This window comes from Marmota flaviventris, chromosome 7 (assembly GCF_047511675.1).
Source record: "Marmota flaviventris isolate mMarFla1 chromosome 7, mMarFla1.hap1, whole genome shotgun sequence".
NCBI classification, from domain to species: domain Eukaryota; kingdom Metazoa; phylum Chordata; class Mammalia; order Rodentia; family Sciuridae; genus Marmota; species Marmota flaviventris.
Genome location: NC_092504.1, coordinates 112,303,575 through 112,321,095, shown reverse-complemented (window position 1 = coordinate 112,321,095; position 17,521 = coordinate 112,303,575). Strand labels below are relative to the sequence as shown.

Genomic DNA, 17,521 nt, shown 5'->3' with positions numbered 1-17,521 from the left:
ACATAATATAAATATAGAATATAATCCTCAAGCCTGGCTTCACATTAATGTCATCTGAAGGAAGTTTTAAAAGGAAATGATTCTGGAGCCACGCCCCTAGAGATTCTATTTTAGTTGGTCTGGTATGAGATTCGTATTAAAAGAAGAAGAAACACACACACACACACACACACACACCACCTCCCTGGTCATTGCAATATGATGCCACCAAGCTTAAGAAGCCTAGAAAGTCCTATACTCATCTATCACTCAGTACACATTAAATAAATATATAAATCAATGGTTTGTGCATTTAGAAAGGATTAGTGGTTACAAGTGAAATTCGTGTCACAGGAGATGTTAGTGACCTCAATAGTTCAGATGAATTTTTTGATGTTCATTGGGGGTAATATTTTACAATATTACCCATAATGTGAAATTCCCCAGTCTTTTGTTTTATTCATAAACACCATAGATAACACTGTGAGCTTAGGGTGACATGCCCAGCCTTCTCTGAACAATCACATCTTTATACTCAATACTCTTCTGGTTTGCTGGTTGATTGACAAAGGGCTTGACGAGTCCTCAACTGTCACCTGACAGTTCGCTCCAGTCCCACACTGGAAAAAAGGCGGTCCCGACCTGCAGCCCTGTGAAAGCCTCCCTAGGCAGGTGCTGGAAGTCGCGATTCAGCCGGGGGTGGGAAGGGAACTGTGAGAGCAGGAAGTAGCTCCCGGAGAGTTGGTTGGGCGAGGGAAGGGGTCGAGTTCAGGGCGCCCAGTAGTACTCAGTCCCTGCGCAGCCGGAACACAACGCGGTGAGTACAGAGACCGGGTGGCGTTGCCGGGGGCGGGAATGACTTTTCAAAAAACAGACGGGTGGTTAAAAGAAAACTCCAGGCTCAGAATAGATACGTGCAAACACTGTTAACTTTAACCAAGAGACCAGCAAAGGCTTGCGGGAGATTTGAGGAAATTAGCATGAAACTAAGAATGAAATCATTGTGAAGCAGAACAAGCAGTATAGATCAGAACCCACCAAATACTAATTTAACAAAGAAGGAGGGGGATGATTAGAAGTTTAAATTGGTAGGGAAAACGTAGGAGGGAAATATTTACTAATAAGGGAGATGAAGTAGTAAAATTTTAAAAAAGAATACAGTTTAATAAAACATAGACAGTTAAAAGTAAACATTATAAAATTATGTTGGTTTCACTAAAAGTTCAAACAAAAGGAAAAAATTTGAAAGTTTTTATCATGGAGAAATGATAAATGTTTGAAGAAAGATCTTTAACGTGATTTAAGATTAGACAATGAATACATGGATGGAAATATCCCCTTACACCCCATTAATATGTACAATTTTTATGTTTTGTGCCAGTTAGAAAATCAAATAATAAAAATTTTAAAAAGGAAAAAAGTAAATGTAAAATTACAAAGAGAAATTCCATCCAGCACCAAAATAAATATAGTTTGAGACTTAACAGATTTGGACTAAAAGCAATTGAGAGCAATATGCTAGAAAAAAGTGATGGTGCTTTTCTTTTCCACAAAACCTTCATTGATTTAGAAAGAGGTAGACTCTTTCTTAAAGACAGTAAGTTATTACCAACACATATTGAAATTACATCACATGCTGTATGCAATAAACTTTATTTATATATGGATTATAACTGATTAATGTTCATACAGCAGTCAAATTGCAGTTCATGCACTCTGATTAGCACTTCAAATTATTCTTTCAATTCAGGGTGAAATCTGAGAGGTATAAGGCTGTCTGACAATAAAATAATCTGCTGTCTTTGAAGTTTAGTCATCTGTTTTTATCAATGTACTTACAAAGATTTTGTTTTGCTTTGTTTCTTTTTAATTAAAATGGGGAAAAAATATTCTTATCTAACACCTAATCCTGTCTTTCTACTCCCATGATAGCTTTCCCAGATAATTCTCATCTCTCTGACCCTTCTTAGCTCTGATATCATATCTTGGCAGCTCTGCCTATTTGGCCCTTGAGCTTTATGCCTGTGAGCCATTTCGAGGGCTTAAACTTTCTTGGAGCCTATCAGTAAAACAATTGCATGGATCTTTAAATATTTATTATTTTTAAAAATAAAATGACAAGGAAAGTTGATTTCAGGTGTTTTTTTTATTCAATACATATCAACAAGATATTAAATTTGAAGAAAAAAGAAAAACTGGATTATCTTGAATTGTATTCCACAAGGTTATTCCAAAGGGTCAATATACGAATACAAATACAAAATGGTATTGTGGAAAAACTGATAAAAGTGTGTGTGTGTGTGTGTGTGTGTGTGTGTTTCATGAAGTTCATGCAGCTGAATAAGGTGAATTGTATTTAGTGGTCTTTTCCTAATGTTTTCTTATTTTTAAAAAATGGCTCTTGGTTTCTTGCAGTTTGGGTCCTTTTCTTCATAGGAGAACCACTGCTGTCCACTAGAACTTTTTTCAGTGATAGAAGAGTTCTGTAACTTGCACTGTGCAGTAGGGTAGCTAATGGTCACATGTAGTTATTAAGCACTTGAAATGTAGTTGATGTGGCTGAGGAACTGAATTTTTCACTCTTTTATTTGATTTAATTCATTTTAAAGAAAGTTTAGCTATTTGTATGTGCCTAATGGCTCCTGGATTGCACAACACAGACAACTAAGTAGCTGACTCATACACTTCAACTGGTTGATATTATTGCACAACACACCACTGCTGATCTTTCACTTTACAAGATTCTTGAAGCATGTCTTCTATCAGTTTATTTTTTTTAAAAGGTCATAATGATACAGAGGTTCATGAACGATATATATATATATATATATTTTTTTTTTATTTTTTTTTTCCCTCTGTGCTGGCATGGAACTCATTGCCTCCCCAATGCTCAGCACAGAGTCTACCTCTATTATACACCCACTGAGATTCATGAACTATTTAGACTAAAACTTACAATGGGTATATTACTCATGATAAGAAAAGTACCTTTCCCCCTAGGGAATTCTGAGTTTGTAGCAGCAGTACAACCTAAAGTGCCCTGAAGCTGATGTTGAAAAGAAAACAAAAGCTTTTGCTTAGAAAGCACTTAGGCTTTCTAGAAGTCCTTGCAGGTGTTTTTGCATTTGATTGTCACAACAACCAACTGAAGTAAACCAAGTTCCAGTCCCCAAATCTTTCCCTTATACTAGTTTACCTATAGAGAAGAATCTTTTATATAATGTAATAAAAATTGGATCCAGATCTTGGAAGAAGTTAAATTGCAAAAAAAAAAAAAAAAAAAAAAAAAAAATGTTGGATTTTTAAACTTGTAAGTTAGTGATAAAACATACTTGTTGGAAGAATAAATGAAAAAAAATTAATGAATGAACATGTGGCATGTGAACATTATATAACTGCATAATGTTCTAAGCATCTTCAAGAAGTTATTTTTAGAGTCCATACTTTTGATTGATGATAATATGTATTAATTACAATTTGTTCAGAGATTCAACACTTCTCGATTGTTTCATTTTTATTTCTTTTATTTCAGAAACTCTTGAAAAGCATATAGAGCCAAAAGTGAACCAGCCCTCTCTTGCACTCCTGGAACCATGACCAGTAATGGAACAGATCTAGCCATTGGCTACCTCTCCTCTTCTGTAGCGGTACTTTTGTTTGGCTCAAACTTTGTGCCACTTAAAAAATATGATACTGGTGATGGTAATTATTTTCTCTTCATTATTAACCTAAAATTATTTTTAAATCTTTTGGGTCTTTTTAAAAAAAATTATACCTAAAAAAGTAATGAAAAGTATTAACATAAATCATTTGACAGTATCCATATCTGTTTATCTGAGAGTTAGTATAGGATCACCCTTAAGATTTTATGGTAAAACAGTGGAGCTAGGTACTGTCAGGAAAGCTTTTCAGACAGTATCTGCTATGTTTACATAAGAAGAAAATCACAGTAAATTCTAATAACACTTGTTTTGAAAACACACATTTCCGACATGATTGATGTATTACAGAACAGTGTTGAGCCTAAGAGGAGTTTTGTTCTAACTCATATGCAATTTTATCTCTGAGAAAACACTAGGTGAACAAAGAAAACTGCACCAAGATGAATACAGATGTGTAGTAGTAGACAAAATGCATGCACATGTAGACACACACACACAAACACACACACACTTTTCAAACCCCTAAGCTTCCTCAGTTCACCCCATGTGTTATGCATCACACTACATGCATCTGAAGGCAAAATCTTTCACCAACTTCACAGTAATTTCATCTTCCAGTGCTACTTCTATAGCTAACTTAGTCTTTTTCAATTTCGAGTGCTATATTTGTTGCAGCATTCATGTATTTAACCAGTTAAAAACAACTGTCATTCTCATTAGGTCTACTCTTTTTTGATACATCGCTGATGAAGTTTTCCAGTGTTCTTTCCCCAAAACCCGTTTTCCCTAAAAGCTCTGTGGTTTGTATTGCATGGTTTTTGCATAGTTTTGAAGGCTTTGCAGTGATATTTAGTAATGCACATGTCATCTTAAAACTGCCTGTGATGTTTATTTTAGAGAATGAAAAGTCAGAGTTATTTTTATTTAATACCCTCCATATGGAAGCCAGAAGGAATTGAGGATATTGGAATGAGGAATATCTATTAGGAAGAAACTTTCTGTTAGCATTTATCTCCCTAATTTCTTATGTCTTCATACTGCCTAGACCATAGGATTACAAATCTTTTTCCTCCAGAGTCTTTCTTCTCTTTTTATTTGGACTTGAAACAGGAATGGAAACTACTTAAAAAAAAAAAAAAAAAAAAAAAGCGGGGGAGGGGGAGGAGGAAGAGTAGAGGACCTGGATTTTAGGTTTCTTGCAATTAGCTTTGTGCTTCTGGGCAAGTCTACTTCTTGAAATTTAATTTTAGTTAATTTAGTGATTAGTTAATTTAGTGATTTAGTTAGTTGTTTGGGCTTTGTAGATTGAACCCAGGGCCTCACACATGGCACATGCTCTACCATTGAGCTATACACACTCCCAGCCCTGGGCAAATCTTCTCAGATCTTTCATTTTTAGTTTCTCACTTGTGAAGTGAAGAATTTATAAAATGAAGTTCCTTTTCATCTGGTGATATTACTTTGTTGTCTTAGAAGCCAATTTTTTCCCTCTCCTCCACTGTGAGAGTAAATAGAAATAGGCAAAAATCATCCTCAAAGTCAAAAGTGACAGGTTGAGTTATAACTGACTTTTTCTTTCAATGTCAACTATTTCTTTATCTTTTTAATTCCTAAATCCTTGATGGTGCAGCAGCTTCAGAGAGGTACAGATACATCTCATATCATCAGGTGATCTTCAGATCATCAGCAAATATCAGCTAAACACATTACAAAGGAGAGCAGTCCTGATCTAGAAGGCTTATTCTCAGATTTGTAATTTCTGGCTTATCACAGGCATTAGACTCTAGATGAGACCAGTTGGGGGCCATAAAAGACTTTATTTTTATCCTAGAGTTGGCACAAATCATTCCTAAAAAGTTTTAAGTCACTGTGTGCTACTCTAAAGTCTTAATGCCATGTTTTGGGTGGATGGCTCTTAATGTCACATCTGAATGGAATTACAGACTTGGTCTGGCCAGCATTCTGTAACTGAGAATTCCTGATTTGTTTGATAGGTGAAAAAAAAAAAAGAAGAATTAAGCCATAATGCACTGTGTATAGGCTTAGCATCAAACAACCTGTGTTTAAATTTCAGATCTACAAACTAGCAGCTATTTGGACAAATTGTTTAATCTGGGATTTATTTTCTCTTTAAGTTAGTGTTAATTACAATGCAGAATACTTGTAAAAATGAAATGTGCAAAGTGCCTATTGCATAGACGTTTAGTAAACTGTGTCCATGCCTACTGTGTTATCTCATCCATATTCCTAAGCAAAAATTCACTCAAATCGTTTTGGAGCATTAAGACCAAGTTCTTTTGTTTCCAGGAATGTTTCTTCAGTGGGTTCTTTGTGCTGCCATTTGGTTGGTTGCTTTGGTGGTCAACCTGATATTACGATGCCCTAAGTTTTGGCCTTTTGCAATGCTTGGGGGCTGCATCTGGGCAACAGGTATTGTATGTTGTAACCTTTTGTATAATGATTTAATAATGATCAAAACACGTCTCAAACTCACAAAGAGAAGAAAGAGCACAAACAGAAATTCTCTATAATACTTAGTCATAGATAATATAAATTAACTATGTAATTTCTTCCTTTTAAATATTCAATACATATTTGTGAACATTTCCTGATTTGTTCCTTTCAATGATTTTTAAGTTCTTGACAGAAAATTATTATTTCAAATATTTCAATCTTTTTAAGCAAATCTCATCTATTATCTTTTGTGCTCATAAGCAAGCATCCATCCAAACTTCAGATTTTTACAACCTCAGTAGTGTTTATATTCACTCAGCAGATTCCACTGGGAGTCAGTGGGGAAGAGCCAAATTTGGGGATATGTTACAGATTGGGATAGTAGAGATTGGGATCATAGCAACTGATAGGATATGGACCACAGAGAAAAGGGAGGAATTGATGATGTAGGGCTTTATTATAGTTGATTAGGAGGATGCTGTTATTGATACATGAGGAAACAGAAAGAAATATTTGGAAGGGAAAATGATGGAGTTAACTTGGAACCTTCTGAATTTGAAAATCCTAACGTTTCATCAATAGAACGTCTAGCTGCAAACTTCTTATCAGCATAACACTTCACACTCAAGCAAGTATAGGCTGGAGCTGTCATGCTGGGAGTATGTGTCTCTGGTTGACAACTGAAATCATGAAATTAGGTGCAGTACCCAATGAAGAATATAGATAATAGCAAGAAGAGCATGTTCCAAGTGAAATCTGCAGGAGGCACTTAATCCAGAAGGCATGATGAGAAAGAACAGCTGGAAAGAACTAGAGAGATACAGGAGAATAACCAGGAATTGAAGGAATCTTGGATATCCAAAAAGGAGATCTTATAAGAAGGAGGCTAGACTGCAGGGCTGAGGCCATGCTAATGAGGGGTTAAGAACTGGTAAAAAGCAATCATGGATTTGGCCCTGAGTGACCCTTAAGAGCACAAGGTAATAAATTGGGAGATTTAGAAGAAAAGTCAATGAAGGTGAATGTGGAAACCTGGAAGACCAGTCCATGAAGGTAGAAGGGTAGATTCTGAGGCTATATTGGAGTCAAGGCTTCTCCAGTGGTTGGCCCCAGATCGATTCAAGGAGAACTATAGTTTTATAATTTACATCTTTTACAAAGAGCCCTGAAATAGAAACCCTTGTTAAGGATGAAGAACATCTGTACAGTTAGGCAAGAAGCCAATTCAATGTCTTCATGGGATTTTTCCCTAAGTCTAGTTCTTTGAGCAATCATAATTGTAAATTTAATGCTAAAAAGTAGTTATCTTATTTTAAAATGAAGAAATATCCTTTACCAAATTTATATAAACCCCATGCACTTCAGTTGAAGTTGAAATAAACACTAATTTTAAACACTAATTTATAAATTTATTTTATATATTGAAAATAACAAATTTTTTTCTGTGTATTGCATCTACAGGTAACGTTGCTGTGGTCCCAATTATCAAAACCATTGGTTTAGGCCTTGGAATCCTAATCTGGGGATCATTTAATGCTATAACTGGCTGGGCAAGCTCAAGGTAATACAAGTCAACTTTTCAACTAAGATTCCCTTCACCCATACCCAATGTAAGACAAGTGCTAAGGATTGGGCTTGCTGAGAAGAATAGCATATGATTCTTATTCTCACAGAAATAAAAAAATGTCACATTTAATTATTTTTTTAAGTTCTTAGTAAATTATCTAGATACTTGATCAAGATATAGCAAAAAAACCAAAAATATTGAAAGAATTATATCTAGGAAAAAAAGTGGGAGAAGGAAAACTGAATGTTTATTTCCTCTTCCTATTACCTGACAATTAACTAAAAATGTTATATGCATCATCCTCATTTTATTTTCATAATTATGCAAGTTAAGTGCTATAAGAGAGCTGATCCTCAAAGAGGTTGAGTCATGCAGGTCACAGACTAGTAAGCCAGGATTCAAACCCAGCTTTCCAATTCTAAACCACATACTCTTCCCTTACAGCAGATCTGCAATCTGTGAACTGGTCTCCTGCTTTTCAATGCCCATCCATTTAATATTAACTGTGGCTAGTTTTCTTTTTGGGGTTTTTTTTTTTTTTTTTTTTTTTTTTTTTGGCTTTGTTTTGTTTGTTTGGCTTTTGGTTTTGGGTTTTTTGGTACCAGGGATTGAACCCAGGGGCGCTTAACCCAGCCTCATTTTTGTTGTTGTTATTTTGTTTTTTGTTTATTTGTTTGTTTTTGAGACAGGGTCTCACTAAGTTGCTGAGGTTGGCTTTGAACTTGTGATCCTCCTGCCTCAGGCTCCAGAGCTGCTAGGATTACAGGCGTGGGCCACAGCTTCTGTCTCTATGGCTGCTTGCAAAGCAAGAGAACCTCAAACCTAGGAAGTCTGAAACTCTAACTCTGGCCCTTGAAGAAAAAGTTTGCAAACCCTAGTTCTAGAATAGTGCTGTCCAACAGAGTAGCCACAACCCACAGTCTATTTTTATTGAATCCACAGGCTATGAGTTAAACATTGAGAAAAGCAACCATTAAATTTCTCAGTTGTACTAGCCACATTTCAAGTGCTCAGTAGTCATGGATGGCTGGTGGCTTCCCTATCATATAGCGTGCATGGACCAGTCTAACTGCCCTTGGTCTACATTAATGTGCACACTCAAGACAAATTTGGGGAAATGAGCAGAATGAAGAATGTTGCTCTCACCTTACAATGTGGGCTCCCCTTGCAGTCAAAAGCATTATTACCACCTCAAACCAGGAAAGCAAACTAATTTACTAACCTCCACTGGGTACATTCTTTCTTGTTCTTTCCCATTACCACCTGAACTTTTTACAAATAACTACTTTCTGCTTCTTCTTGCCTCCTTATCCCTTGCCTCTATATGGTTCTCAGTAATTCTTCGTGATGATCACCATAGTGTCAAGACATGAGGGGAAAAAGAAAAAGAAGAATTTAAAGTGATTGCAAAGAATAGAAGTTTTTAACCAAGTTATTTAAAAATATGTTTCTAACACTATACAAGGGCTTGGGTGTAGCTTAGTGGTAGAGCGCTTGCCTAGCATGCTCAAAGCCCTTGGTTCAATATTCAGCATGCAAAAAAAAAAGCTAAATAGTATACAAAATTGCAGCCAATTAATTAGTATTCAGTTATTCACTTGAACTATTTGTTTTCTCCTTCTTAAGTTTTAATAGAAAAGGGACACTTACAAGTAGTACTTTTACATATGGTAACCCATTTAATGTTTATAACAAACCTAGAAGTACGATTGTTTCCCCACTTTGAACATGGAAAATTGTCCAAAGTTAGAGTTAGTAAGAATAAGGGCTAGAGTTTGAACTTAGGATCTGGCCCCACATCTATGCCCTTAAACAATATGGTACAACATGTCAACAATATCTAATTTGATATGACTCTCTGAATTTCCAGGTTTGGCTGGTTTGGAATGGATGCAGAAGAAGTACCAAAACCTCTGCTAAATTATATTGGAGCTGGGCTCTCAATAGTAAGGTACATAGCCATTTCTAATGTTTTAGCTATTCTTCTAAACATTTGAACTGCTTTTTAAGGATCCTGATGTGTTTACTTTTTTTGAGCCTACATTTTATAAAATCTTCAGGATTTTTTCCTTCATATTCTTCATTTATAATGACAAACCAGTTTTAGAGTACAAAAATACTAGATCTGGATTCAGGAACACCATCAGTAGCTATCTAAAAATTGGAGACACTGAGAAAGTCACTTAAGTTATTTGAAGCTCAGTTCTATTATCTATAATTTATAGAAAATCAGAATACATAGCTCATAAATTACAACCAAGGTATATTAAAGTATACTGCTAACTCAAACATGCTATATAAATAAATGCTGGCTTCCCGATGCCCTGAAATAGTCATTGATTCTCTCTTCTGTTTATTATATAGTCCTAATTCATTCAAGAAGAATATGTCCCAAAGTCCAAGTGGATGCCTAAAACTGCAGATAGTACCAAACCCTATAATTTAATGCCTTCTCCATCTTAACTCCATCTTAACAGTGTGTGATAAATGCATAACTATGCATTTATCACACACTGTGACAATTCTTTTGCAATTTGAGGTGTAACAGAAAAACTATCATAAATTTCTCTTCCTCACAATCTCTTACCATGGATCTTAGCAACTTCAGCTCACAATGATTTTTCTTTCCTTTCAAAGTTGAGAACTTTTGCCTTTATACTTAAAGGAAGCAACTTACAGTTTCTCTTTGGCATATCTGCTTTGCCCACACCAGTACTTTGTGTTTGGGGGCCACTACTAAGCAAAAAATGGGCTGCTTGAATAAAGCACTGCAATACCATGATAATCAGTTTGATAACCAAGACAACTACTAAGTGACCAATTGGTGAGTAGCATATACAGCATGGATACATTGACAAAGGGATGGGTTATGCCCCAGGCTTGACATGATGATACGGCATGATATTTTATCATGCTACTCAGAATTATGCACAATTTAAAGGTTATGAATTGTTTGTTTCTGGAAGTTTCCATTTAATATTTTCAGACCAGGGTTGACCACAAGTAAATGAAACCTTGGAAAACAAAACCTCTGATAAAGGGGCCTATAGTACTCAATCTGTTGCTAGTGTCTATTTCTGACTTCTCACTCATTCTTCTTAACCTAACTAGATAATCACTGTCTCTCCTGTGAAAACACATGCTCTTTTGGATACCTATTTTTGAATGTATCTGTGTCTAGTCATACACACTGTATGAGTGAGGATAAAAATGAATCTGAATCTCTACATGGTGGTGTTTGTTCAATAAAATTCTAACAGGAATTAGGTCACCTTAAATTCAGTCCCCATCCTCTCCAGACTCCATTTATATTCCCTGTCAGTCTTCACAAAATGAATAGCACAGCCTAGAAAGATTTTAGTACATTTTTAGTCTTCAGGGAAAGAACAGTATATTTCCCTTCCACCAGCAATGATGGCTTTTCCCCAGCCACATTCAGGAACAATCTCTTTGTCATTGAAATGTTGCCTTAGAGAGTAGTCCTAGGGCAACTAGAGGAGAAATAATGTAGATTATTCTAAAGTAGTATATTCTGGACACTTTTTGGTTAGAGGCTATTTTATATATTTTGTACGACTTACAATATTCTACATTTGAATAGCTCTCTCCAAAGCAATTTCTTTGCACCCTAAAGTTGTAATGTAGCATGCCTTAGTTTTAACTTAATGGTAATCTAAGCCTAGTTTACCCAGTCTATTAAGGATTGTTCTCTCAATGTTTCTTTTTCCTGTAGAAAGAGTGCATTTTCTAAGATTACAAATTAATTATTTATGTTTTACCACTCTTCCTGTGTGACCTTGGCCAAATCATTTCATTTCTCCAAGTCTTGGTTTCTTCATCAATAATAATAATAATAATAATAATAATAAAACCAATCTTATGAGACATTTTGAGGATTAAATGAAATAAAATATGCTAAATGCTTTGTAAATATTAGGTACCATAGTTAATGCTCATTCATGTTAGGCAGTTTTCATTTTGATCACTATTTTTTTAATAATTGTGCTAGCTTTCTGTTACTTAAACAAATAATACTTGAGATTATCAGCTTGGAAAGAGAAAGTTTATTTTGGCCCATGAATTTGGAGGTTTCAGTCCATGGTTAATTTGCCCTGTTGCTTTGGGGTTTGTGGTGAAGCAAAGTAACTTGGTGGGGAGCAAAGGTGCTCACCTCATGGCCCAAGAGAGAAAAGAAGGGACAAGTTCCCAAAGTCTCCTTCCAGGGAAGCCTCCAATGAGCTAACTTCCTCCACCACCTCCCCTACCACAGGCTAGGGACCAAGCCTATAACACATGGGCTATCCTAACTATAGCCTGGCACAATGGTGCATGGCTGTAATCCCAGCAACTCAAGAGACTGAGGCAGGAGAATCACAAGTTCTAGACGAGTCTCAGCAACTTAGTAAGACCCTGTCTCAAATTTTAAAAAAATTAAAAATAAAAAGTTTAGTGATAAAGCACCCCAGGTTTAATCCCCAGTACTGCAGAGGGGGAAAAAAAGCCTAATTGTAGCATTACTCTGATCAAATTTATGTTAAACTAGACAATGTACTTGAGAACTCTTGCAGCTTGGCTCAGATCTGAATCCATGCAATGATCTCTTCCTGTGGGGTCTCTAGGACCCCAACTATGTTTCTCTTCAGGGAGGAATTTTAAGAATCTGTCATTTCATTACTTTAACTCATTTAAATCAGTTTTTTTTCTGAAGAACATTCATTGGATAAACTTGGAGCTTCATGATGTGTGTAAAGAAACTTGGAATATGGTTTAGGGTGTTGCTTTTCTATTTAAAATTAAAACAACTGTTTGGATCCTCTGTACAATTAAATCTTTAAAAGATTGTATAGATAATTTCTAGCTTTACATTTTCCCTCTGTGACAACCTGTATAACCAAATACCACACTAGGTATTTTATTTATTTATTTATTTATTATGGTGCAAAGGATTAAATCCAGAGGCACTTAACCACAGAGCCATATCCCCTTTTTTTGTATTTTATTTAGAGACGGAGGCTCACTGAGTTGTTTAGGGCCTTGCTAAGTTGCTAAGGCTGGATTTGAACTTGAAATCCTCCTGCCTCAGTCTCCAGAGCCACTAGAATCATAGGCATGGACCACTGCATCCAGCCACACTAGGAATTTTAAATAACAGAGGATTTAATAGAAGGTATGGTATTGTTGACCCCATGGAGCAAAACAGGGAAGGAGAGCACAGCCCAACAGGCATTGCTGGATCAATTGCCTCTGCCTTGAGCTAGCTTGCTGGAAACCAATGGAGCTGCCACAAAAGCACAATGACTTTGTGCATCTTTTAATTCTAGCCATATGCCTCCCATCAGCATGTTGAACTATGAGATCCTGAAAGAAGCAAGATCCATTATTATCCATGTACAACAACCCTTTCACATCATCATCATCAGACTTTTCTAAAACATGTTTTAAACATAATAGATGATTAATAAATGCTTATTGAATACAGTTCAATACTAAGTCAGGCATTTGCTATAAAAATACCAGATGTGGGTAGAGAGTGCATTATGATAGGCACATGAAAGGAGAAAACAAAAGGAGAGATGTCAGATAGAAAGGTAGTTCTAAAGAAATGGCAGGACGACTGCAGTGGCAATTTGGAAGTTATGTTCATATCATAGGTACTTAAAGATTTAAAGTGTGTTTTTTTGCTTAAAAGGCAGCTTAATGCGGACACATGTTATGATAAATATCACTAAATATGTTTTCTTTACAGCGCCTTCATATTCTTATTCATCAAAAGTGAAATATCAAATGGCACATATTCCATGGACACCACCCCACTAATGACAGAGCAGGTGAGTCTCAGTAGAGACAACTGATTTGAAACATGAAATCAAAATAGAAGGAAAACAGCAAATTTGAAATACAGATGAGGAGGTAGAGTTTTCTTTTCACTCATGGTTGCATGAAAGAGCTTACTTATTGTGACTAGGTCTGTGCAGCAGGCAATCAATATTTGCACAATAAAGCTCCTCAGTAAGCACAGAGGTTTATTTATTTTATGAATGTTAGATGCCTACTAGGAGATGTATGTATGCATCCCCATATTTTAGGTTGATTTATGAACTTGTACAATAAGGAAGCCCTAAATTCTGCAGAGGAATGTAAATAAAACTTTAAAAAGCAGTAGGGTAGATTTAATGCAATTCCTATTAAAATTACAATGATGTTTCTAGTAGAAATAGAAAAAGCAACATGAAATTCAGTTGGAAAAAATAAGAGGTACAGAATAGCCAAAGCAATCCCTGGCAAGAAAAGTGACGCAGAGGCATCACAATACCAGACCTTAAATTATACTACAGAACTATAGTTACAAAAACAGCATGGTATTGGCACCAAAACAGACATGAAGACCAATTTTACAAAATAGAAGACACAGAGACAAACCTTACATAAATACAATTATCTCATACTAAACAAAGGTGCCAAAAATATACATTGGATAAAAGGTAGCCTCTTCAACAAATGGTGCTGGGAAAACTTGGAATCCATATGTAGCAGAATGAAATTGAACCCTTAACTCTTACCCTACACAAAATTCAACCCAAAGTGGATCAAGGAACTATGCATTAGACCAGAGACCCCGCGCCTGCTAGAAGAAAAAGTATGCCCAAATCTATCATATTGGCTTAGGAACTAAATTCCTCAAAAAGACTCCTAAAGCAAAAGAAGTAAAATCAAGAATCAATAAGTGGATGGATTCAAACTAAAAAGCTCCAGGGCAAAGGAAATAATTGAGTGTGAAGGGAGACCCTACAGAATGGGAGAAAATCTTTTCCACCTGCACCTCAGATATAGCATTAATTTCCAGGATATACAAAGAACTCAAAAAACTTAACACCAATATGATGATTATTAATAATAATAACCCAGTCAATAAATGGGCAAAGAAATCAAATAGGCACTTCACAGAAGACAAAACATGAATGGTCAAAAAATATATGAAAAAATGTTCAAGCTAGGCACAGTGGCACACATCTGTAATCCCAGCAGCTAGGAAGGCTGAGACAGGAGGATCACGAATTCAAAGCACGCCTCAGTAAAAGTGAAATCAAGATAGGAAGAAAACATAAAGCAACTCAGTAAGACCCTGTCTCTAAATAAAATACAAAATAGGGATAAGGATGTAGCTTGGAAGTGCCCCTGAGTTCAATCCCCAGTACCAAAAAAAAAAAAAAAAAAAAAAAATCTTCAACACTCTAGCAATTAGAGAAATACAAATTAAAACTACACTGAATTTCCATCTCATTCCAGTCAGAATGGTAATCATAAAGAATATAAGTAACAATAAATGTTGGTGAAGATGTGGGGAAAAATGTACATTCGTACATTGCTGGTGGGACTGCAAACTGGTGAAATCCCTACGGAAAGCAGTATGGAGATTCCTCAGGAAATCCAGTTATTCCACTCCTCGGCATATACCACAAAGACTTAAAATCAGCATACTTTAGTGATATGGCCACATTAATATTTAAAGGAGCGCAATTCACAATAGCCAAGCTACGGAACCAATTTAGATCAAGAAAATGTGGTATATATACACAATGGAATATTACTCAGTCTCCAAGAAGAATGAAATTATGGCATTTTCCAGTAAATGGATAGAACTGGCTACTATCATGCTAAGTGAAATAAGCCAATCCCCAAAAACCAAAGGCCAAATGTTCTCTCTAATATGTGGATGCTAACACACAATAAGCAAGGGGTGGGAGGGAAGAATAGAAGTTCAATAGAGTAGACAAAGGGGAATGAAGGGAAGGGGAATAGGAAAAAAGGTAGAATGAATCAGGCATAACTTTCCTCTGTTCATATATGAATACATGACCAGCGTAACTCCACATCTTGTACAACCGTAAGAATGGCTCGTTATACTCCACATATGTATGATATGTTAAAATACACTCTACTGTCAGGTATATCTAAAAAGAACACATTAAAAAAGAGGAAAAGAAAAGCAGCAGGGTGGAGGTCTTGAAGAAGGAATAGAGCAGAGGAAACCAATGAACAAGTCAACGGTATCATGTGAAAGGAGAAATGACACTTAATTATTCTTCCCATTTCTCTTCTATTATCCTGTTCTACATAAAGGCAGAAACAAAATATATAAGGAGCCACTCTTCTGAAATTGACAAATCTAAATTAGTCTGGAAGAACAAATCTGAGTCAAACAGGAACATCCTTTTTAAGAGACCTGATGTGTACGTGTCACTGGCTATATATTAAAGAAGTTATTTTAGGGCCAAGCCCTGCCATGAACCTGGAAACTAATCTCCTGTGTCTCAAGGATTTCCTGCCATTGGCCCAGAGTCCAGTGCCCCACACCTTCCCTGAAAGATGCTGCTTCTATTCCTTACTTCAAAATAAATCTTTTCTTCTCTCCTTAATCTCCTGTTAAACATTTATCAACTAAAATGACTGGTATGGCACTAAAGTTGACTAATAATTTGCTTAAGCATAAGAGAGAAGAGGTTTATTAATCTGTAGGTATCTGTAATCAGGGATGTGTTTCGGGGGAATGGACGACTTAATATGGGAGGTTCCTAGTGTTCGTTGCCCATTTTAAGGACCCTGATAACCAACTAACCAACCAACCAACCTTCAAACAGAGGAATAAAGTAGTACAGTAATAGAAATAGAAGTTGCTAAAGATACATAGAAGGCTAAGGAGATTTTCCTAGACAAGGAGGAAGGATCCAAACAAGCTAAGTCTAAAGACACAGAATGAGCAGAATGGCTTAGTATGCAGCCATGAGTTCTGAGCCCTTTCAGTCAGAAAGCAAAATTTTGTTAGCTCATGACAAAGAATTCAAACCTAGTTTCTTATCTCATACAAAAGTGTAGATACAGCATCAAGGACACTTTGAGTTTAAGACAGACAAAAAATTACAGTCAATAGTAGAAGTATTATTATGAATTTGCTCATAATTTTTCCTGTTGTAGAATACGAGACTAATTTTGAAACATTCCTTGAAATATTTTATTAACTGATTCAGTTCCTAAAATTGAAGTAAACAAACTTACTGAGTTTAGGCATTCCATATTAGGAGCCTAAGTTTTTCTTGGCTCCTATTTCTTTACAGGTTGTTGAAATATACAAATGAACCACAAGAGTTAATGACCTTTGTCAGTTTCAATAGCTATATCAAAATAGCCACACATTATCCTGTGAAAAATGTCAGTGGAGAACTTGCCAACTGCCAAACCATTCTGAATGAAAGAGGGGACAGAATCAGAAAGAAATGAACTCAAGCTATCAAAATGTGTGGATAGCATGTTCATATTTTAAGGTATGTTTGAGAGAGGAAAGGAAATCACTGGAAATCTTTTTGTCACCAGAGCAATTATGACTTGAATGTTCTTTTGTTTTGGTTTCTGCCAATGTTTTCAATAGGCGATCAACACAACTCAAGATCCCTGTCCTGATTATTCCTGGGTGGATAAACTTCCTACAGTATACCACCGCATAGTGTAAGGAGAGGTTACTTCTTTATTATTCTGTCTCATATCTGGTTAAAGCAGGGTAGCCAGAGTGAAGAGAGATTCCTCTGAGTTCAAGGAGGAGATAACACAAGCTTTGACTTCTAGTCCCTTGGAGTGAGGTTTTCTTTGTCCCCTGCTGGATCTTAGGTACAGAGGCCCATGAGCTCAGCTGCTTTGGGGAGCATTGCCATTGCAGGTGACAAAGTCCACATGATAAGCGGGTGACAAAGTCCACCTCAGTTTCAAGACTATGCACCAAAAGTTAAAACAGGATAGTGTAATGGCCATTTTATCAATTGTATTCTCAGTAATGATGATCAAGTTAGGGCAATACACTTCTCTAGTA

The 17,521-nt window shown here is 36.0% G+C and overlaps 1 protein-coding gene across 2 annotated transcripts in view; it reads left to right on the top strand.

Annotated features, from left to right (window-relative positions):
• Nucleotides 1-607: 607 nt before the first annotated feature.
• The window catches only part of Tmem144 (transmembrane protein 144), a 34,089-nt gene continuing 17,175 nt past the window's right edge, over nucleotides 608-17,521 (top strand). The window contains exons 1-7 of one of the 2 annotated variants that reach the window (XM_027926535.2): nucleotides 608-796; nucleotides 3,512-3,681; nucleotides 5,949-6,071; nucleotides 7,557-7,656; nucleotides 9,533-9,613; nucleotides 13,409-13,490; nucleotides 17,087-17,163. In XM_027926535.2, coding sequence (XP_027782336.1) covers nucleotides 3,573-3,681; nucleotides 5,949-6,071; nucleotides 7,557-7,656; nucleotides 9,533-9,613; nucleotides 13,409-13,490; nucleotides 17,087-17,163 — 572 coding nt within the window. In that variant the 5' untranslated portion in view covers nucleotides 608-796; nucleotides 3,512-3,572. The remainder of the gene's footprint in view (nucleotides 797-3,511; nucleotides 3,682-5,948; nucleotides 6,072-7,556; nucleotides 7,657-9,532; nucleotides 9,614-13,408; nucleotides 13,491-17,086; nucleotides 17,164-17,521) is intronic. The other variant, XM_071614581.1, reaches the window with a different exon arrangement.